The sequence below is a fragment of the Coregonus clupeaformis genome, chromosome 15 (genome assembly GCF_020615455.1).
Source record: "Coregonus clupeaformis isolate EN_2021a chromosome 15, ASM2061545v1, whole genome shotgun sequence".
Taxonomy (NCBI): Eukaryota; Metazoa; Chordata; class Actinopteri; order Salmoniformes; family Salmonidae; genus Coregonus; species Coregonus clupeaformis.
In genome coordinates, this window is record NC_059206.1 from 63,144,168 (window position 1) to 63,167,539 (window position 23,372).

Here is a 23,372-nt window from a genome sequence, read left to right on the forward strand (position 1 = left end):
GTAATTCAAATCAATGGCCTTTTAATTAACTATATATATTTTTTAAAAAAAGCTTTTTACCATTGTTCTTTTTTATTGAGGGTATTTGACAACTGTTTTCATCTTAAGATCACTTTATTGGTTAATTACACATTGGGCCCAGGATTGGAAACCCTCCGGTTGCTGGCGCACGGCTCTAACCGTTAGGCTACCTGCTGCCCTCATTTTGTACAACTTTAACAGTACCAATCTTTTTTTTTTTTTACACCACATGACTACAGGCATATTCTTCAGCCAGAAAATATGCTAGTGTGTGCATTATATAGCTCAGATAAGACAACTCAGGGTACCAATCAACGATCTCATGTTTTAAAAAATCTTTTATCATTGTTAGTCACTTGGAGATATTTACTAAAGCAATGACAATGCACGAGGTACTGCTTATTTGTATGTAAACCTGAGTGCTGGACACCAATTCATGTTTCTATTTCTGAGGTGTATAAGAACACGGGGACCATTTTATTCACCGTTGGTAAGATACTTTTCTTGTTATGTGGTCTACCAGGGAAATTTGGCTCTGAGCTTTTGGGAGATGGGGATTGCACTACTAGCATTTGGAGAGGTGCGGGGGGCTCCTATTGAATTAGAATCTCTCATTTATACAATTACAGTTGTAAAACTTGAAATATGTTTAGGGTTTTTATGATTGAAATTAAAGTCAATTGAGGTGCAATAAAATAATGAAATTGAATTTGTGAATTCCGTCTCAGTTCTCTTAATCTTTGTAAACATTAGGAATGGATAATCTCATTATATACACACACACACGTCATTACTATTTCATATTCAGAACTTTGCTCTTCTATAAGAAATGACACTAGCTACTATATTGAATTACTGCAACGGCCATGATTGCAGAAAAAATATGATTAGTATTCAGGAAAATGCTTTCTCATATGATATTTCTTTCAATACTTATATTACTCCAAATGACTTCGGTATCACTTCCAAGACTGTAAACAGTGTAAACCAAAACTCTAGAATGATCTGCAGGGTTAGTAAGAAAAAGGCACAATTATCAAAATAAACGGGAAGAAATGGCGTAGAAGTGCTGCTGCTCAGTAGTCCTTCAGTTTGACACGGTGTGTGTGTGTGGTTACTCCTCATGGCTTGCGCTGGATCTGTTCTACAGGGAGCTGAAGTTGGGTTGGATTCCTTAGACGTCTCAAATCTTCTTCCACCTAAGGATGACACACACACAATCAGCAGAAGCCCCGTATAGACTCAATACATCAGTGGAAAGTCCATTAAGCAGTGATCAGACATTCTGCAGTGCCTTGTATAAGTATAGCAAAGTACCGAAGCCAACTCCTCTCTCAGATCATTGTACTTCTGCACGTTGAAGCGCTCCTTGTTGGCACCCTTGTGGAAGTAATACAGGAACTGCCTGTCTTTGGCGTCTGGATAGACATAATCCTACAGAGCAAAAGAACACAACCACCATGATCCATCTGAACACAACCACCATGATCCATCTGAACACAACCACCTTGATCCATCTGAACACAACCACCATGATCCATCTGAACACAACCACCATGATCCATCTGAACACAACCACCTTGATCCATCTGAACACAACCACCTTGATCCAGCTGAACACAACCACCTTGATCCATCTAGTACATACTGACTTGTGTGTATCACTTCTGCTCATAAGTATCAGGGTTTGAATTCTAACTTGAGATAACTGTGTGCAACTCGAACCTCTACGTAAATCATGCACCGATGTCATTAGGAGATTTGATCAAAAGACAGGTGATGCACCTAGCAGCGTAATAGAGGAAGGTTGGTGTGTGCCAGCCTTCTTGTTGTAGCATGGATGTATACAGTTCTTACTGTACTTTGATGATAGAATTTACAAAATAATATGGACGTAGGACACAGGTGCTGTGGGACGAACTGGATGGTTTATTGGCCAGACTCTCTCGTGTCATCAATACCTGGGGGGGCTTCTTCTATACAGTGCATCCTATACACATTGCAGTACACATTGCAGCCACAAGAGGGCAGACATACGTGGACATTTCTCTGTTACACTTCTAAGTGCATATCACCTGTGTTTTGATTACATCTACCATTGACATCAATGTAGAGGTTTGAGCTGCACACAGTTATCTAAAGTTAGAATTTAACCCCAATAAATCCTTCATACTGTACAGTGTATGGCAATGGAGGAGTAGGTCACATATGGGCACTTGACTACTCTGACAGCTCTAAGTTATTGTAAAGAGACCAGGCGTGACTGAAATGAAAATGAAAGCCTCTTGTTCAAGTGCCCTGTAGTGACAGTACTCTTTGTGTACACAAGGGGGAGACATTGCCTTGGCTACTTGTTTTGAGACAGTGTACTATACCTGCTTGTTGAGGACATAGCATGGTTAGGTTCCTGTACTATACCTGCTTGGTGAGGACATAGCATGGTTAGATTCCTGTACTATACCTGCTTGGTGAGGACATAGCATGGTTAGATTCCTGTACTATACCTGCTTGGTGAGGACATAGCATGGTTAGATTCCTGTACTATACCTGCTTGGTGAGGACATAGCATGGTTAGATTCATGTACTATACCTGCTTGGTGAGGACATTGCATGGTTAGGTTCCTGTACTATACCTGCTTGTTGAGGACATTGCATGGTTAGGTTCCTGTACTATACCTGCTTGGTGAGGACATAGCATGGTTAGGTTCCTGTACTATACCTGCTTGGTGAGGACATTGCATGGTTAGGTTCCTGTACTATACCTGCTTGGTGAGGACATAGCATGGTTAGGTTCCTGTACTATACCTGCTTGGTGAGGACATAGCATGGTTAGGTTCCTGTACTATACCTGCTTGGTGAGGACATAGCATGGTTAGGTTCCTGTACTATACCTGCTTGGTGAGGACATAGCATGGTTAGATTCCTGTACTATACCTGCTTGGTGAGGACATAGTAGGCGAAGACTCCGATGCTGGTGCAGTAGGTGAGGAAGTAGGTGACGGGCTCCATGACGTCCCAGGAGTACACCCACCAGGTGAGCCAGGCCAAGGCCCCACCCTGCACAGACAGCAGGGCCACACCTGTCCACAGAGTCCTGGAGGAGTGGAACTCTGCACTGCGCGCTAGCTGTGCCTTCACCTGTATAGGGAATCGATGGGTGACAGAGGTTACTAGTGATAGCTAAAACAGGCTCTCGCACTCACGCAATCTTATCTTTGAAGGTTTACCGAGACAGCTTTATGGTTGTCGACCAAAGGGGTAGGTAATAGGAGTTACACAGAGACGAGAGAGATGAGACAAGATATTCAAGAGAGAGAAAGAGAAATAAAGAGCGAGAGAAGAGACAGACGGAATGAAAGAGAAAGAACAAGAGAGACACTGAGTCAGAAGTGCTCCCCTCCCCTCCAGTACCTCTTCCAGAGGTGAGAGGTCCTGTTTGAGTCCATCCAGTCTCTCCATCAGCCGTCTCTCCTTCAGCAGGTGGTGGTCAGGCAGGTGGAGGGCCATGTGGAGCAGCTGCACCATGTGCTTCATGTCCTCCACGTCCGCCACATGCTCACTGGACACACTGGACGCCTCTGGACACACAGAACATGGGTGGAATTCATTACAATACAGGCACTTTGGGAACTCATGTCAAAATGATTACACTTTGGGAACATGCATCACTATTCCACCAATTCCACCTCAGACTGGAGGTTGATGATGAGGAGGAGGATCATGCTGATACTCAAATGACTAATGATGTTTCTTTTTAGAATGACTGATAAAGATCAATTGATATCATCATCATCATGGTCCTCTGTAGCTCAGTTGGTAGAGCATGGTGCTTGCTACCCCAGGATAGTGGGTTTGATTCCCGGGACCGCCCATACTTAAAATGTATACACGCATGACTAAGTCACTCTGGATAAAAGCAGCTGCTAAATGGCATATATTATTATATCATCATGATCTCTTAAAGTGTTTAAACTTCCTATGCTTTGGGAAATAGTTGCTTTACCTCTTTCAGGGGAGTGAACGTTGTATACAGCATCATTGATGAGGAGCTGGAAGTCTTTGTCCAGGAGAGTGTCCATAGAGGTGGTGTTAGCCACCGCGTTCCATCTGAGGACAGGAGGATCACAGATGGATAGTCTCTACAGAGGTGGTGTCTATAGAGGTGGTGTCTACAGAGGTGGTGTCTACAGAGGCGGTGTCTACAGAGGCGGTGTCTACAGAGGCGGTGTCTATAGAGGTGGTGTCTACAGAGGTGGTGTCTACAGAGGTGGTGTCTACAGAGGCGGTGTCTATAGAGGTGGAGTCTACAGAAGCAATGTCTACAGAGGCGGTGTCTACAGAGGTGGTGTCTACAGAGGTGGTGTCTACAGAGGTGGTGTCTACAGAGGTGGTGTCTACAGAGGTGGTGTCTACAGAGGCGGTGTCTACAAAGGTGGTGTCTACAGAGGTGGTGTCTACAGAGGCGGTGTCTATAGAGGCGGTGTCTACTGAGGCGGTGTCTACAGAGGCGGTGTCTACAGAGGCGGTGTCTACAGAGGCGGTGTCTACAGAGGCGGTGTCTACAGAGGCGGTGTCTACAGAGGCGGTGTCTACAGAGGCGGTGTCTATAGAGGCGGTGTCTACAGAGGCGGTGTCTATAGAGGCGGTGTCTACAGAGGCGGTGTCTACAGAGGCGGTGTCTACAGAGGCGGTGTCTACAGAGGCGGTGTCTACAGAGGTGGTGTCTACAGAGGCGGTGTCTACAGAGGCGGTGTCTACAGAGGCGGTGTCTACAGAGGTGGTGTCTACAGAGGCGGTGTCTATAGAGGCGGTGTCTACAGAGGCGGTGTCTACAGAGGCGGTGTCTACAGAACACACACACACACAGGACCATATTCATAAAGTATCTCAGAGTAGGAGTGCTGATCTAGGATCAGTTCTGCCCTGTCCATTAAAATCATATTTGTTATTATCTAAAAGGCTAAACTGATCCTAGATAGGCACTCCTACTCTAAAATGCTTTATGAATACGGGCCAGTGTGTACATTTGTGTGTGTCTACAAGTGTGTGTGTACGCCCTACCCTTGGTGAGCACGGAGGCAGAGGTGACTCCCGGGTCTTCTCTCTGTAGGTCGTGGATGAGGTCTCCTACAGTCATCAACATGGGCCTGAGGAAAAACAGACAGCGCTCCTGCCTGGAGGGTAGCGGCAAAGCCAGCACCGGACGTCCATGTTTATACTGCAACCACACATCTAGACCGCAGACAGAGAAAAACACCAGGTCAAATGGGCAGTTAATGGCCTTGTGTTTAGAATGCAGTGCAGCTCATTCTCACCGTTTTACATAACTGAGCTCATTGCATGCAATAATATATGGATTGTCGCAGGTCTCTGTGTTTATTATTAATAGTGATATGAACAGTCTACCAAAGATTACAATTCTAAAGCCATTCATCAAAGGCTGGCACTTTAGAATAAAGAAATACACTGTGTGTAAAGTCAAGGCAGCCAGAGTAATGCATTAGTTCTAGAAAGGTGTACTGTAATGACAGTATCGTACCACTAGAGGGTGCTAGGGTACTGCAGAAGACCACTTGGGGAGGACATATCCACTGTGGCTGTCTGGGATGGATCTGAAATGAGAGAGAGAACACATTACAGAAGGTATTTATTTTACCTTTATTTTAACAGGGAGTCCCATTCAGGCCAAGGTCTCCTTCACAAGGAAGCCCTGCATTCACAATTTACAAAACACAAATATATAAAAATGACAAATACTGTACATTTAAGAAAAACAAATCACATTAAAATCAGCAAATAGGTCTCCATTCAACATTTTGAACAGCCCGAGAGGCACCAGAACATCCTTTTACAAGGAACTCTGTAGATCTTTCTATACATGGGGTGCAAAGAAAACAGAATGTCTTAGTGGCTTATCAGCTCAATATCATCAGAATCAACAGAAGCCATCCCTTGGCAAACTATCATGCTGCCAAAGACAGAAAGACAAACATTTGAAGTTCTACATGATAAAAATTAGAGTCAGCAAACGACCAGCTTCTATTCTTCATACCATCTCTTTGTTTTCCCAGGGCGGCGTCTCGAGACAACGTTTACTCGATTATAAAAAAAAATTATGCAGCCAGTCATTACAAAAGTCCTTTTACTGAGATACTGTGTGATATAAACATTGAGATATATATATAAGGACATATTTCCAGAATCTCATTTCCAAGACACTGTATCATTATATTACCTTAAATAGCCTATCTTGCTGCATCACCCCCCAACAACCACAGATATAGCCTACAGCCAACTGACTTTTTCGCTGACTACACCATGTCAAACTTTCTGCTGACGCAACATTTCTCCATTTGTATTCAATACCTTCTTGGCTTGGATGGAAGATGGAAAACTGTTCCGTGTTAATATGCACAATCATTTCCCTCTCACCATCACTATCCAATCTCACTGAGGTAATGGTAAAAGGCTGGCTCTCACCAATCTCCACATGACACGAAGCCACAGAGACTTAGCCTGGCTAAACCAGACTGAAGGGTGATTGTCAATGGTGAGCGCAGCATTCAGTCTGGTCAACCAGGCTAAGGATCATAGACACTGATGCTTTTACTTGAATACTTGAAAATAGACACAGAATGGTGCTGAAAGCCTCAAGGTTTTCCATTTCCATATCAACGCCCCTATTACGGATTCATCCGATTCATCCCCTACTAATCTGTTGCTGAGTAGTACAATGATTTGGCGTATTAAGTTTAATGGTTGGGAATATGTCGCTGGCACTGGACCTGGAAGCAATGAAAGAAGCTGTAAGATAAGGACGTAGAGTAATAGCTGTAAAAATGTGTGTGTGTGTGTATAATTGAAGCACTTGTATAAATGTGTGTGAATGTGTGTGTGTGTGTGTGTGAGTGAGTGTGTGTAAAGAGATTCTGTATAGTGCTACAATTATACCAACACAACTCCCAAGAGGTATTGTGATGCCTTATACATGCATTCACCCACAGACAACTGCCACTCTTAAGCACATGTTCACACGCACAACCACAGTGGGTAAAGACATATGGTTGTGTTAAATGTGAGAGGTGAATCAAGGTTTAGGTCATAACTGTTGAATTAATGATTAATTACCTACCTCCACACCATTCAAATGGAAATGACTCCATCTGGTACGAAGAGGACTTGGAGGGTTTGCCAACGATGCCTAGTGAACATGTAAACACTACCTTCTGGCCAGCAACAACAAGTTGGGCCCCTTGAATTGGAAGCCTATAAAGCATGTTACTGCAGTGAGTTACTTTAAAGTGATCAAATGCCAAAGACTATTCAAAATATAAAACATTCCTTTCTGACGGCATTAGAAGCCTAAAGTGTGACATCATAGTGACTTTAAAGTGATGAAATGTCAATATCTACTACACTAAATGTAGACACTACTTTCTGACCCCATGTACGGTCAGCATTAGGAGCTTAAAGAATGAGTGAAGAATGACTTAAGAGTGAAAAATTGATTTTGTCAAAATTGATTCTGTCTCCTGTTGCATAACAGTAAAATGTAAAAGGAGTCTTGGTGGTTGAACGGATCTGTGAGTCTCTGTCTCAGCAGCAGTGACATCCAGGGACCTGACAATGTGTGTGTGCGCGTTCGTGTCTGACAGTCCATAGCTGTCAGCCAATCAATATCACATTAAAGAAGAGGAGTGCTGATGCCATCCATACACTGCTATAGCTATAGGTCCAAGACACTGCACAGAGGAAAGGACAGGGGATCCGCCAGAGGGAAGGGAGATCTGTAGACTTACGCACCAGTGGTTATGGTTAAGAGTGAGAAGGCAGGAAACACTGATGAGACGAGAGACATCCAGGCCTTAAGTGGGGCAGGCTCCAGCAATAAGCAGGGTAGGTTACTTTCTAAATGTAACCCGTTACAGTTACTAGGGCCGGGAAGATACCAATATCGCAATATTTTTTCCATGGCAAAAATGAAAACACGAAGGTCCTGTAAAAACCTGCTGTATGTAATATATTGTGTGCTATAGCTTGGAAAATAAATAAATGTGACTCTGGATGACAACATTATGATGTTTGTTTCTAACATTAGGGCTGTTTTCCTAAAGGAGTTAAATCCGAGTTTCCTTGCCGTGGTACGGACTCGGGAGAGGCAAAGGTCGAGAGCCATGCGTCCTCCAAAACACAACCCTGCCAAGCCGCACTGCTCGCTTAACCCGGAAGCCAGCCGCACCAATGTGTCGGAGGAAACACTGTACAACTTGCGACCGAAGTCAGCCTGCAGGCGCCCGGCCCGCCACAAGGAGTCGCTAGAGCTAAGCAAAGCCCCCCGGCCTAACCCTCCCCAAACCCGGACGACGCTGGGCCAATTGTTCGCCGCCCTATGGGACTCCCGGTCACGGCCGGTTGTGACACAGCCTGGGATCAAACCCGGGTCTGTAGTGATGCCTCTAGCACTGCGATGCAGTGCCTTAGACCGCTGCGCCGCTCGGGAGGCCCCCCTTGCCGTGATACTAACGAGTATCGTGATACTGGCATCATCCCAGCCCTACTAGTTAACTGTCCAAAATTCTAAATCAGTAACGTAATCCAATTCAATAATTGGATTCATAAATCAGTAAACAATGGTTTCAGTAGGAAAGCAACAGGAACTCTACTGGCTGTTAGTTCAAACTCATTATATTGCATATAAGGATGGGTATGAGTAATACAGTACTTGAACGGAAGATCTAGTAAATTGAGACCCCGACTGAGTTCCAAAATTATAAAAGATATATATAAAACGGTCCGCGGGCCTACAAAAGGGGTGGGCCTACAAAAGGGGCGGGCCGCCAGTTGCCATCCACCGGCCTAGACTGAAAACACTAGAACCCCCCTGAACATAGACAGGTTCCACAGTGAAAATATTAGAACCCCTCTGAACATAGACAGGTTCCACAGTGAATACACTAGAACCCCCCTGAACATAGACAGGTTCCACAGTGAATACACTAGAACCCCCCTGAACATAGACAGGTTCCACAGTGAAAACACTAGAACCCCCCTGAACATAGACAGGTTCCACAGTGAAAACACTAGAACCCCCCTGAACATAGACAGGTTCCACAGTGAAAATACTAGAACCCCCCTGAACATAGACAGGTTCCACAGTGAAAACACTAGAACCCCCCTGAACATAGACAGGTTCCACAGTGAAAACACTAGAACCCCCCTGAACATAGACAGGTTCCACAGTGAAAACACTAGAACCCCCCTGAACATAGACAGGTTCCACAGTGGAAACACTAGAACCCCCCTGAACATACAGGTTCCACAGTGAAAACACTAGAACCCCCTGAACATAGACAGGTTCCACATTGAAAACACTAGAACCCCCCTGAACATAGACAGGTTCCACAGTGAAAATACTAGAACCCCCCTGAACATAGACAGGTTCCACAGTGAAAACACTAGAACCCCCCTGAACATAGACAGGTTCCACAGTGAAAATACTAGAACCCCCCTGAACATAGACAGGTTCCACAGTGAAAACACTAGAACCCCCCTGAACATAGACAGGTTCCACAGTGAAAACACTAGAACCCCCCTGAACATAGACAGGTTCCACAGTGAAAACACTAGAACCCCCCTGAACATAGACAGGTTCCACAGTGGAAACACTAGAACCCCCCTGAACATACAGGTTCCACAGTGAAAACACTAGAACCCCCCTGAACATAGACAGGTTCCACATTGAAAACACTAGAACCCCCCTGAACATAGACAGGTTCCACAGTGAAAATACTAGAACCCCCCTGAACATAGACAGGTTCCACAGTGAAAACACTAGAACCACCCTGAACATAGACAGGTTCCACAGTGAAAATATGCAAAAACATTAGTTTGATAAAGACAAAGAGCATATTTTCATCAGAATCATTATTTTATTTGACCAGGTAATTTGACTGAGAACACTGACTTTGTTTGTGTGTGCGCACGTGACTGTGGTGTGTGTGTGCGCATTTGTCTGTTGTGTTTGTCTGTGTTTGTCTGTGTGTGTGTGTGTGTGTGTGTGTGTGTGTGTGTGTGTGTGTGTGTGTGCGCGTGTATGTGCATGCCTTTGTCTGTTGTGTGTGTGTGTTTTATACATATGAAAAGTGCATGGATAAGGAGCCGAGCGTCAAACTCGGAGGCCGAAGCAATTTATCTCTGGGGTGAAGATGCGCCGTGCGTGCATAGTGAGTAGTGGTTAGACCGCTGACGACAGCTAACACCTGGAAATATGTAAGCAGTCAGGTTTAATGCCATGTTGCACTGTTCCCATCATACAAAACATCTAATGGGAGATGACTGTCATGGTGGAACAGGAACACACTAAGTGCTATAGTATGAATACCGTAAAACAGTATTCCCTTCATATATCAATGGGGTGACAGAACGTATCGCGGTCCTGTCAGTGCTATAAAATGAATACCGTAATACAGTATTCCCTTCATATTTCAATGGGGTGGCAGAATGTATTGGCCTTCATTGAGAGCTATAGTATGAATAATCCAGTGCGTTTCCCACTTCCCAGCCAAGCACCTGGGGGTGGAATGTAGTCTGGTCCCAGATCAGTTTTTTCTGTATAGCACATATGCTTGTTAAGAAGAGAGAGGATATGGTCTGACAATGACCATAGTAGGAGTTGGTAAGGCAGCACAAACAGATCTGGGACCAGGTTAGATTGAATGCCCATGTCAATATACTGTCCAATACATTTCAATTTTACACCTTGCACTTTCTCCTGAAGGAGGATGGATGGACCACGGTTAGAGGTCAAAGCAGAGTCGCAGTATAGACATTTATAACCTCAGCTGTGATGAGGAGACTACACAAATCTAATACCTCAACAATGGCTGCACAACAAGATCATTTCTCTTCATGTCTGAAAATCAGGATCAGCAAATAAAGCCACAGGCTATCCTCACCCACATCTAAACATGAGACACTCATTTAGCCCTCAGCGAGACACAGGCCGAGTCATGTGCAATTCAAAACAAGAGGGACGACTCCATCAGCGGCGTTCAATTGGACCTGCACTCTTCCCCACATCTCGCCGCCTGTGAAATCAAAACACACAAATTGCCCCCCCCTCTCCACTGCCTCCCTCATCCAATCAATATGCACGGTGTGTGAGGTAACTGCTGCAGCCACATCGCCCCCTGGCCCTCCGGTGACATTCACACATTTTGTGACTCCTTCAAGGAACAGAGGCTAGTAGCCACAGCTGATATTTCTCAATTTCTGTTCCTCCAGCTCTCATTTCTTATCTCCAAAATGTGATTTCCTTATCTCAAAACAGATTGCATGATGGGACAGAGGAACTATATTAATTTTGCAGGAGTGTGGTTGGTTCTCAGAGTCAGACACAGTACGCATCATGATAAATTGTCCTTTCCTCCTTCAAGTGTATACGGTCAACCTGGAGTTCAAAGTGATATGCGCTGTTTCACCACTATCAGTTTGGATTCCAGGCTAGAAATACAGTTGGTTTGCAGAGGGTCCGTACAGCAGCAGCTTGGTGATACACTGTCCTTTCCTCCTTAGTAATGTGGGGAGGCCATATCCCCTAGTGTTGATCAGGGGACATCATGGTGATTGATTGGTGACAGACAGTCACATTCTGGCTGGTTAATTTCCCCAGTGACCGGCCGCCTAGAGCCCAGCACCCAGGCAGGCAGACAGGACCAGACCCAGTTATTATGGCTCCTGTCACAGGCTGAGCTATGGCCCTCGTGGGGGCCCTGCATGGGAGCTCTGTTTCAGTACCCACCCCCACTGTACCGCCACCCAGGGCTCGAACACCATCTCATGCTGAATTCTGAATGGTGCATTTGCCACTTTTCCCAATAGGCTCTCCTGTAGATTTGAACATCTCTGATGGGTGTAAACAACATACCAACCTATCAGAAGGAATGATTGCGCAATTGCATTTGGCTTAAACCTATCAAATCCTTTCCAATCTACAGGAGTGCCTAAAGGGTAGGGGCTTGGTGTTTGAGTTGGAATTCAGCGCCAACAGACCAATAGTGTGGCCAGTCTGGGTCCACCTCACACCCACCCAGCCCTGACACATGTGTGTGTCTAGGTGGTACATTACTAGGGGCTATGGGGCGATTTGGATTGGAATTTAGAACCAACCGACCAATACCGTGGCCAGCCTGGGTCCACCCAGCCCTGACTGATTGATCAATGACCAGAAGAGGAGGAGTTATGTTTATGGGTGCAGCTGGACACGGCCCAGGAAACAAAGACTATCTAACAGCTAGGTAGCCTAGCGGTTAGCGCATTGGGCCAGTAACCAAAAAGGTTGCTAGTTCTAGGGCTGACCCCATTTAGCCGACTGGTCAATTGTTTGGTCGATAGGCTGTTGGTCGAACGAGATTTCTTTAGTAGAGCAGTAGCAAAAAATATATAGAAATAAATCATGGTGTACAAGACACCTGTCTGATTGGCGCCTGTCTGAGTGGACTGATCCATTGTGGTAGTCCATCACTAAGACATGTGATACTGAAATTGTATATGGTTATATTACATAAGAACAATGGTGCAACACTAATAAAAATAATATTATTTTATAACAAATGCGCTTTCTCCCACGTTGGACAGGGGTCGCTGTCCGCGGTTCTGAAACATCAGTGCGCTGTTTAATTGGCACCTTTTCCTAGACCATGTTGCTATGTGCATAATAAAAAGGTTAACCAGTATATTGGTGTTAAGAACAATGTGGCGGAGGTAGAAGCGGAGTTAGGAGACGAGAAAACAGCCCTTGTCTTAATTGTCTAAGAAAAGTGAGGAGAGAAGAAACCACAACTTAATTACGTCTATAATCAATAGCCTAACTATATAAGACAAATAAGACAGATCTTGCTTCTGTTGCCTGTTTGACTGTTTGTTTAATAGCCTACTGACTCCGTGAGCACCAAGCCTCATGCAACCAAACTATTTCACAGATGTGTCTGTTTTTATCTTTGCTATGCTGTAATAAAGGCTTTACTATTATTATTCTTTACATTAGACCAGCCTCTCTGGTATTATTTAGTGTTGTTAACACTGTTTCAAATTGTCCAACAAATTATACACTGAACAAAAATATAAAAACGCAACATGTAAAGTGTTGGTCCCATGTTTCATGAGCTGAAATAAAATAACCCAGAAATGTTCCATTCGCACAAAAAGCTTGTCTCAAATTGTGTGCACAAATTTGTTTACATCTCTGTTGGTGAGCATTTCTCCTTTGCCAAGATAATCCATCCACCTGACAGGTGTGGCATATCAAGAAGCTGATTAAACAGCACCTTGTGCAGGGGACAATAAAAGGCCACTGTAAAATGTGCAGTTTTGTCACAACACAATGCCACAGATGTCTCAAGTTGAGGGAGTGTGGAATGGCATGCTGACTGCCAGAGAATTTCATGTTAATTTCTCTACCATATGCCGCCTCCAATGTCATTTTAGAGAATTTGGCAGTATGTCCAACCGGCCTCACAACCGCAGACCACGTGGTTTGCTGATGCCAAAGTTGTGAATAGAGTGCCCCATGGTGGTGGTGGGGTTATGGTATGGGCAGGCATAAGCTACGGACAACTAATGCAATTGCATTTTATTGATGGCAATTAGAATGCACAGAGATACCATGACGAGATCCTGAGGCCCATTGTCGTTCCCATTAATCCGCCGCCATCACCTCATGTTTCAGCAGGATAATGCACGGCCCCTTGATCTGTACACAAATCCTGAAAGCTGAAAATGTCCCAGTTCTTCCATGGCCTGCATACTCACCAGATGTCACCCATTGAGCATGTTTGGGATGCTCTGGATCGACAGCGTGTTTCAGTTCCCGCCAATATCAAGCAACTTCGCACAGCCATTGAAGAGGATTGGGAACATTCCACAGGCCACAATCAACAGTCTGATCAACTCTATGCGAAGGAGATGTGTCACGCTGCATGAGGCAACTGGTGTTCACATCAGATAATGACTGGTTTTCTGATCCACGCCCCTACTTTTTTTTTTAAAGGTACCTGTGACCAACAGATGCATATCTGTATTCCCGGTCATGTGAAATCCATAGATTAGGGCCTAATGAATTTAAATTGACTGATTTCCTTATATGAACTGTAACTCAGTAAAATCTTTGAAATGGTTGCCTTTATATTTTTGTTCAGTGTATTTATATTAATAATAACCCTCCTTTTTTCTTGATCTCCTTCTTATTGTTATTATGATCATCATTATAATCATAAGTAAATGTCATTAGTAGGCTTTGTATAGCAGCCTTGTAAATCCACCATCTAGCTATAGGCCTAAGAGCGCATCCTGTTTAGTCTTAATACCGTAACTTATTTAGGCCTATATTTATAATAATAATATAATAATATATAATAATAATATAATAATAATATTTCAATACTAATATAGGCTACTGTATCAATCAATCATTTATTCGTTAATGTCATTACACAGCATACGAGTCATTCATTATTTGAAATGCAATCCAGCATTTTAGTTTAAATGAAATAGAGTGACCACAGAATAATAATAATAATTAGCGTAAACAATAAATAGGCCTAAACCGCTCCATTTCGGAAATTCACAAATCAATGCAGACTGTTTTTAGTCTTTGCTGTAATAAAGGCTTTACAAAAAAAAAACATTACAACAGACTCTCTGGTACGCTTATAAATTAGTGTTGTTTACATGTTTCCTAATGTTCAGAAAAATTATATTGTAATCTAAGAGCACCCGTCTTATGCATCCATTTTGCTGTCACATGTGTTACGGTGTTCAGAGTTTGTTATAACCAATTTATTTATGTGATTATGATATGCTATAGGTCAGGCCCTATTGATCACGTGCATGCAATGCATACATGTGTCACGTAAAGAGAGCAAGGGTTGAGGGAATAGAGAATGTTTTTCCTAAACAAATTAGGGATTTCGGTAACATAACTTTTCAGTCAGAAATGGCTGTAATTATGTTACAGCTTCAGCAACATGGACAGTGCGATAAACACTGTTGATGTTCTGTGGTGGTCGCTGCAGCAGGGAGGAGAGAGAGACAACGGGTGCTAGTCACAGTCACTAGCTGTCTTTTTGTTTTTTAACACAGCGCAGCAAGTCTGATCCAGGCCCGGCAAAATCAAATCAATTGCGGTCGGACTCCCTCTAGTCATTTGTGTGTCTTAATTATTTAATCAAACAGTGTGCTTAAAGCATCAGACAAGCTCAGTGCATATAGTTGATTTGATTAAAACACATAGGATGTGTCTATATGGAAAAATACACGTTTTAACATCTCCACCAATCGATTGGTCGAAAGAAAAAACAATTTTTGGTCGGGGACAGCCCTAGCTAGTTCAAATCCCTGAGCTGACTAGGTGAAGAAAAAAAAAAACATTGGTCGATCTGCCCTTGAGCAAGGCACTTAACCCTAATTGCTCCAGGATTGCTGTCATTAGTGGCTGATCCCTGGCTGTGAGCCCACTCTCAAGGGCGTCTCAGGGGAAGTGTGATATGCAAAAAATACATTTCCATTTCATCACACACTGTACAGGTTATACATTTGCACGTGTGAAACAGGCCAAATATAAGCACCCCCTATTTGACCTTCTGAATGGTTCCCATGTAATAAACAGTTCCAGGGACCAGGGATGAAAAACAGAGGGATGGAGAAACCAAATTACTGGCTGCTGTCATCATGACTGAGTTCAGGCTGCACTGTACCATGAAAGTGATTTGCATCAAGGCATTTGTTTTCTCTTTCCTTTCGACAACATTCTCTTAGAGAGAAAAAGAGGGAGAGAGAAAGAGGGGGGGAGGGGGCAACGATTGGACAGGCAGCTGAGTGAGAACATGGCGAAAGAGAGAGGGAGCAGAGAGAGAGAGAGGGAGCAGAGAGAGAGGGAGCAGAGAGAAAGAGGGAGGGAGGGGGCAACGATTGGACAGGCAGCTGAGTGAGAACATGGAGAGAGCAGGAAGACAAAAACATAAGGAAAAAGGGAAAGACTGCATGAAGAGAGAGGGTGGTGAGAGAGAGGGTGGTGAGAGAGGTGGATGTAACGGCCTTCCCATGACAGCTCCCCAAAACGGGTGTTCTGCATGCTTCAGGGGACATGGTGATAAAGCAAAAATGAGAGAGAGAGAGCTGGAGCTTGAAGAGTTTTTATTCCTCAACGTACTGCAACAGACATATTACACATTGGTCTGAATTCGGTTTTGATACTATTTGGAGCAGTTCATTGTTTTGAATGACTCTTTATATGGGTGTTACTGTTAAGACAACAGACTGCAGTAGCTAAGGGCCAGCTGCTGTATTCAAGTATTCATTGAAATGCAGAGTAGATCAACAATATGCTTAAGTGTGTGTTAGGAATAGAGGTGGGTAAGTGGGTGGTAGATAACTGGCTGTTAGCTAAGCCTAGATAAGTGGGTTTCGTAACAACTCACCATTTCTTACCAAAACCACACATATATAAAATACTTCAGCATTGATAGTGTCACTGTCAATTGCTTCCTAAAAGAGATTGAAAAACTGAAGAGAATCCACTTTTTTGTTTTTCACAAATATATATTCTTTCAGGAGAATCCTCTTAAAATATGTAACTGCATATTGGATGGCCAGTCCATGCCTCACACAATGACAGCTACAGGCAGAAGATGACAAGCACTTTTCTTGCTTGTCAGCTTCCTTCCTTGAGTAATACGAGGTATATTCTGACTGTCAGTCAGTTGGTAGCATGGCATATGAGAGCATAAAATAACCATTGTAGAACAGTGTGCATACTTGTCCCATAATCTTGCCTGCGTTCCAAGATCTTCTATAAAACAGTTTGGATTAATTCCAAAGTGTATATGCAAATTACACTATTTATCACGCTTGGCAGGAAAAGGTTCCATTCTAATAGAGCGACAACCAGCTTTGGCTTTTTAACTCCTTAGTGTTAGGCCTAAACAAGTGTTAGGCACAAACCACCAACCTACATAATAAGAACTGTCAGTTGAAGTCTACGACAGTAAAAAGTCCATCCATTGGTGAGAGCCGAGAGACATAAAAAGGTCTCTACAGAACAGCAACAAGTTACTCTGGTTTTAAAAGACCACAGCGTCTCAGAGCAGGAGTTCTGATCTAGGATCAGTTCCACCTTTTAGATCATAATTAATAAGATTACATGTACAGAGGGAACCTGATCAGTCTCAATCTGATTCTATCCCTTGATTTTTGGCCAATCATTTAGACGGAGATTGAGCAGACTCATTACTCCTCACCCTTAAATCATTGATTCAGTCTTACAGGACTAACTGGAATTGATTAGGTGCAGGGTGAAAGCTAGCCAGAGTCATTGAGAACGTGTGTCACAGTGCACCTCCCGTCACAGATATATTCATTGACTTCGTTGTTCCATTAATAGTTAGGTAATCATAGTTAAAAAGCGTCAATCTGCAGTTGCTACTTTCATTTTTGGATTTATAAATTAAATGATATGTACCCATTGATTCTTGAAGAATATAACTTATAACTGCCTTATGAGTTTAGTTCAACTGTCGTACCCCATCAGAACGAGTTTGGGAAACCCTGCATTAGACTATGTTCTCAGATATTCCCAAATTACATTATGCTATAGAGACCTCTGATTATTCACTGTTAAGGGTTCATACACATTTTGACAGATGGAATTTCATGACTTCTCCATGACCTTTAACCAAATTTCCATGACCAATAATTGGTGGCGTCTCCATGTAGCCTCCATGAAAAAGTCAGCATAAATGTGGTATTGACACTAGAAGGATGCTAGTCTCTGATCACATGTGGGCCTGGCCTACCATCTCCTGTCATTGTGCCATTGATCAAGGCACTTAACTCCCCACAAAGTAGAATAACTGCACTGTTAGGCTACTGTATAAAACACATGTGGTCAACCCTCCATCTGGAGAGCTACTGGGTGTGCAGGCTTTTGATCCAGCCCTTAAAAACACTGCTTATCAAGGTCCTGTTGAGCAGCGGAAGTTTAGGCTACAATGTGGTCATGGCTGACATGTAGATTTTTAAGTGATTGACTGTATACTGAACAAAAATATAAAACACAACATGTAAAGCGTTGGTCCCATGTTTCATGAGCTGAAATAAAAGATCCCAGAAATGATCCATATGCACAAAAAGCTTATTTCTCTCAAATTGTGTGCACAAATTTGTTTACATCCCTGTTAGTGAGCATTTCTCCTTTGCCAAGATAATCCATCAACCTGACAGGTGTGGCATATCAAGAAGCTGATTAAACAGCATGATCATTACACAGGTTCACCTTGTGCTGGGGACAATAAAAGGCCACTAAACTGTGCAGTTTTGTCACACAACACAGATGTCGCAAGATCTGAGGGAGCGGGCAATTGGCATGCTGACTGCAGGAATGTCCACTAGAGCTGTTGCCAGATAATTTAATGTTCATTTCTCTACCATAAGCTGCCTCCAACGTCGTTTTAGAGAATTTGGCAGTATGTCCAACCGGCCTCACAACCGCAGACCACGTGTAACCACACCAGCCCAGGACCTCCACATCCGGCTTCTTCACCTGCGGGATGGTCTGAGGAGGGTTCCCCTGCCCAGTCGTGAAACCCATAGATTAGGGCCTAATGAATTTATTACAAATGATTGATTCCCTTCGATGAACTGTAACTCAGTAATTTCTTTGAAATTGTTGCATGTTGCCTTTATATTTTTGTTCAGTATATTTAAAAAGGAAAACACAATATGAAAATTCCATTACTTTTCCAGGATTTATGACCGTAAGAACCCTCATTTGACATGGAACTGCGCATTCTCAAACTCAAACAGGTCTACTAACACGCATGCACCGGATTCACAGACTAGTGTGAAATAAACTTGAACATTGCTATTCAATGCAGATCCCGCCTTCATTACGCTTTGATCAACCTTTTTTTGACACCGTGTGTGAATCCGGGCCAGCGAAAGGCCACCTTGTTTTATAAAGGAGTCGGTGCGTAGCTCCCCAAAAATTGGAGGTGCCGGTACAGCGGTACCAACCAGCCAGCCAAACATCAGACAGAGCAACCGGACAGCAATCTGACACTGAGGCAATAAGACATTCGTCTCTGTTGGGTGACAGTTTAGCCAACTTTTGAAGAGAGAGTTTGTGAACTTCTATAACACAGGGTGATCTTGCAAGCTAGCCACCTATAGCTAGCAAGTTAGCAAACCAAATGCATAGCTGGAGCCCTGAGCTGGAGAAAATGTATTTGGCACATCTTAGATAGTTAACTTGCAGCTATAAGATATTTAGTGGGCAAACATTAGTAGTGAATTTCAAGTGTAACTTGATCACCTCTCGTGCTGCTCAACAGTGGATCGTCACGTCAGGTTTTAATTGGCGGTATTGAAAATCATACCGTCGGTATACGGTATACCGCCCAAGCCTACTTGACATTGCCTGAAAATAGTATGTTTATGTCACGGCTGTTGTAATTTCTATTTGTTGTAGGCTAACTATATCTGATAAAATCTTTAACACCAGTGTACCGTTCTGTGCTGAAGGTTAGAATATGCAAGGCAAACCCATTTTGCCATCTTTTAATTTTAAGGTAAAGAACTTCTAAAAAGGCAGAAACATTTCCTTTCAACTCTTGAACTCCATTTGTCTAGAGGAGAATGCGTCTCAATAGTACCTTAACTGAGCCTCTACCGGATACCACAGGACTGAAATCCTATGGAAACTGGCAACAAATAGCCTCTCAGGGGATATCACCACTCAGTTTTACTGTCACATTTACATTTACATTTTAGTCATTTAGCAGACGCTCTTATCCAGAGCGACTTACAGTTAGTGAATACACATATATATATATATATATTATTTTTTTTATACTGGCCCCCCGTGGGAATCGAACCCACAACCCTGGCGTTGCAAACGCCATGCTCTATCAACTGAGCTACATCCCTGCCGGCCATTCCCTCCCCTACCCTGGACGACGCTGGGCCAATTGTGCACCGCCCATGAGCCTCCCGGTCGCGGCCGGCTGCGACAGAGCCTGGATTCGAACCAGGATCTCTAGTGGCACAGTTAGCACTGCGATGCGGCGCCTTAGACCACTGCACCACTCAGGAGATGAATACTACAATATATAATACTACAATATAAAATCCACAATACAACAATATCACAGTGTGTGTGTGTGTGTGTGTGTGTCTCTTCACAGTCTGCGTTGTGCCGTGAGTTGTTGTTTTATCTGTTTTTTAATCTGATTTTACTGCTCTGGAGTTACTTTATGAGGAAGAGAGTTCCATGTAGTCATGGCTCTATGTAGTACTGTGCGGTTCCCAGAGTCTGTTCTGGACTTGGGGACTGTGAAGAGACCCCTGGTGGCATGTCTTGTGGGGTATGTATGGGTGTCTGAGCTGTGTGTTAGCTGTTTGAACAGACAGTTCGGTGCGTTCAACACCTCTCACAAAGACAAGTAGTGATGCAGTCACAGAGAATGGTATTGACACACAGAATGGGAGCACAGTAGACATGTAAACCTCTGCCTCAGTGGTGTCCCACCATCCATCTTCTGACTGCTAGGCTGTTGAGGCCTGGTCAAAAGTAGTGCACTAAATAGGTAATAGGGTGGCATTTGGAACACATCCCTACTCTATAATAAATGAGTGCGGTCCTATGGGGGATGGGAATACTAATGAAAAGTCTCTAAACGGACATTGATTCCCTGGGTATTGTAAAATCCAGGGTGTGATGAATTAAGCCTAGACTAATAGTTTGTTATGGATTTTCTGTTACTAGAAGGCAGGTTTAAACGCGTTTTGAAGCAGTTTGCAGAACAGGCCGTTGACAAAGGCATTTAAAGGCCTAAGTGATTGAAGTTAGTGGTGCAGACCTGAGCAAAACAATTATGTTTACACAAATGGAATAGCAGGATGGACACTTGACTAGGAGGCTGTGTCGAACTGAAGAAAGCAATGATGGTTACATTGAGTGTGGAATAAGGCTGGATGCTACAACTAATGAGTTCTGACAAGTCTGGTTTAGCTGGAGGTGAATTAGTGACAGTGAGCTGGCTAGTTCTTGATCTGCAGCTGCCCACTCATTGGGCCTGAGCTCACATGTACACACACACTCTCACACTACTGGATGGCTAGACCAAGTGACATCATTCCATATAACACTGGGCAACAAGGTGAAACCAAACATCTGGAAACCACATTTGACTCTGTTCCATTTATTCCATTCCAGCAGTTACAATGAGCCCGTCCTCCTATAGCTCCTTGCACCAACCTCCTCTGCAATACAGCCATAATAGGTTTAGAAAATGGAATGGTTGTGATAAGAGGGTGATGAATTGGTTCTGAGGCACTGAGATGGAGAACCTAGCAGAAGATAAGCATTCCAATTGTCTTTATCTAAAGGTCCTTCATGTCTTTTTCAGGCCGTCAAAATGATTGTTGTATGTCTTAGGACAAAAGCAGAACTTTTTATCTGTCACAAACTTGTTTTGAATAGTCAATTATTAAAGTATGGAAAGGAAGGCCTCCCGAGTGGTGCAGCGGTCTAAGGCACTGCATCGCAGTGCTTGAGGCATCACTACAGACCCGGGTTCGATCCCAGGCTGTGTCACAATCGGCCGTGACCGGGAGACCCATGAGGCGGCACACAATTGGCCCAGCATCGTCGAGTTAAGGGAGGGTTTGGCCGGCCGGGATTTCCTTGTCCCATCATGCTCTAGCGACTCCTTGTGGCGGGCCGGGCGCCTGCAAGCTGACTTCGGTCGCCAGCTGGACGGTGTTTCTTCCGACACATTGGTGCGGCTGGCTTCCGGGTTAAGCGAGCAGTGTGTCAAGAAGCAGAGTGACTTGGCAGGGTTGTGTTTCGGAGGACGCATGGCTCTCGACTGTCGCCTCTCCCGAGTCCGTAGAGGAGTTGCAGCGATTGGACAAGACTATAACTACCAATTGGGGAAAGAAAGGGGTAAAAGTAATAAAAAAACAAGAAGATCTATGGAAAGGAAGGGCCGTGAAATTCTTTTTCAAAATAAGCACAAATTGTACAGATTAATAGGAACATCCATCATTACCATCCTCACAGTTTGTTGTTGTTGTGTGGGCCAACAGTTAGGCAGCGAGTGAAATTACAACTCCATTCTCCTGGCTTTTTGGAGGATATTATTTGGCAACCCACACTGCCCATTAAATCAGGGTCCATTCCCAATAGGCCCTGGTCATAAACCAGAAATATGGGAGTGCAGTGGTAGCAATATACAGCCGTAAACCTTTAAAATGACAGACCACTATACAACAGCTGATTTTATCCAATTGAGGTGTCAAATCAAATCAAATCTTATTGGCCACATGCGCCGAATACAACAGGTGCAGACATTACAGTGAAATGCTTACTTACAGCCCTTAACCAACAGTGCATTTATTTTTAATAAAAAAGTAGAATAAAACAAAAAAGTGTTGAGAAAAAAAGAGCAGAAGTAAAATAAAATAACAGTAGGGAGGCTATATATACAGGGGGGTACCGGTGCAGAGTCAATGTGCGGGGGCACCGGCTAGTTGAAGTAATATGTACATGTGGGTAGAGTTAAAGTGACTATGCATAAATAATTAACAGAGTAGCAGCAGCGTAAAAAGATGGGGTGGGGTGGGGGGCAGTGCAAATAGTCCGGGTAGCCATGATTAGGTGTGATAAAGGAGTGAATATAGCTTCAGCCCTCAGGCAAATGCCGTGCAAAAAGGCAGCATGGATGGCTATAATAACGACAGATGGATAGAGTGGTTGAGTGGTTTTGATACCATTGCACTCCGGCTCCCCATTACTCTGTGATACTGTAGTGAAATGTGACCTGTGTTGCTAAAGCCACCACACATTGTTGCAGTGTGGGGTGTGCTGAGAGAGACACCTCTGTGCCATATTACCTGCAAAATATGTAACTTCCTGCCACACCCATGATAACATTGCTAACTGTCTTTCTCACTATTTAATTGTTGTCCTCATTCATTTCTTACTGTTTTGTCCTGTTAATTTGTATTACTCGTTGAGTATTATTATTTTTCCTATTATTATCCATCTGAGTCATCATTGATTTGATATGCGTCTATATGTTTGCTTTGGCAATGTGGTAACACTTTCCATGTCAATAATGCCTTTTGAAATGCATTGAGACAGACAGAGAGAGAGACAGAGAGAGACAGAGAGAGACAGAGAGAGACAGAGAGAGACAGAGAGAGAGAGACCGAGAGAGAGAGAGAGAGAGAGAGAGACCGAGAGAGAGAGAGACAGAGAGAGAGACCGAGAGAGAGAGAGAGACAGAGAGAGA

The 23,372-nt window shown here is 43.6% G+C and overlaps 1 protein-coding gene across 1 annotated transcript in view; it reads right to left on the minus strand.

Annotated features, from left to right (window-relative positions):
* Positions 1 to 53: 53 nt before the first annotated feature.
* Positions 54 to 23,372, minus strand: part of LOC121580759 (calcium uniporter protein, mitochondrial) — a 28,058-nt gene continuing 4,739 nt past the window's right edge. The window contains exons 2-8 of the mRNA XM_041895786.2: positions 5,561 to 5,633; positions 5,083 to 5,253; positions 4,025 to 4,128; positions 3,433 to 3,599; positions 2,956 to 3,159; positions 1,339 to 1,455; positions 54 to 1,220 (exon numbers count right to left, since the gene is read on the minus strand). Coding sequence (XP_041751720.2) covers positions 1,143 to 1,220; positions 1,339 to 1,455; positions 2,956 to 3,159; positions 3,433 to 3,599; positions 4,025 to 4,100 — 642 coding nt within the window. The 5' untranslated portion in view covers positions 4,101 to 4,128; positions 5,083 to 5,253; positions 5,561 to 5,633 and the 3' untranslated portion in view covers positions 54 to 1,142. The remainder of the gene's footprint in view (positions 1,221 to 1,338; positions 1,456 to 2,955; positions 3,160 to 3,432; positions 3,600 to 4,024; positions 4,129 to 5,082; positions 5,254 to 5,560; positions 5,634 to 23,372) is intronic.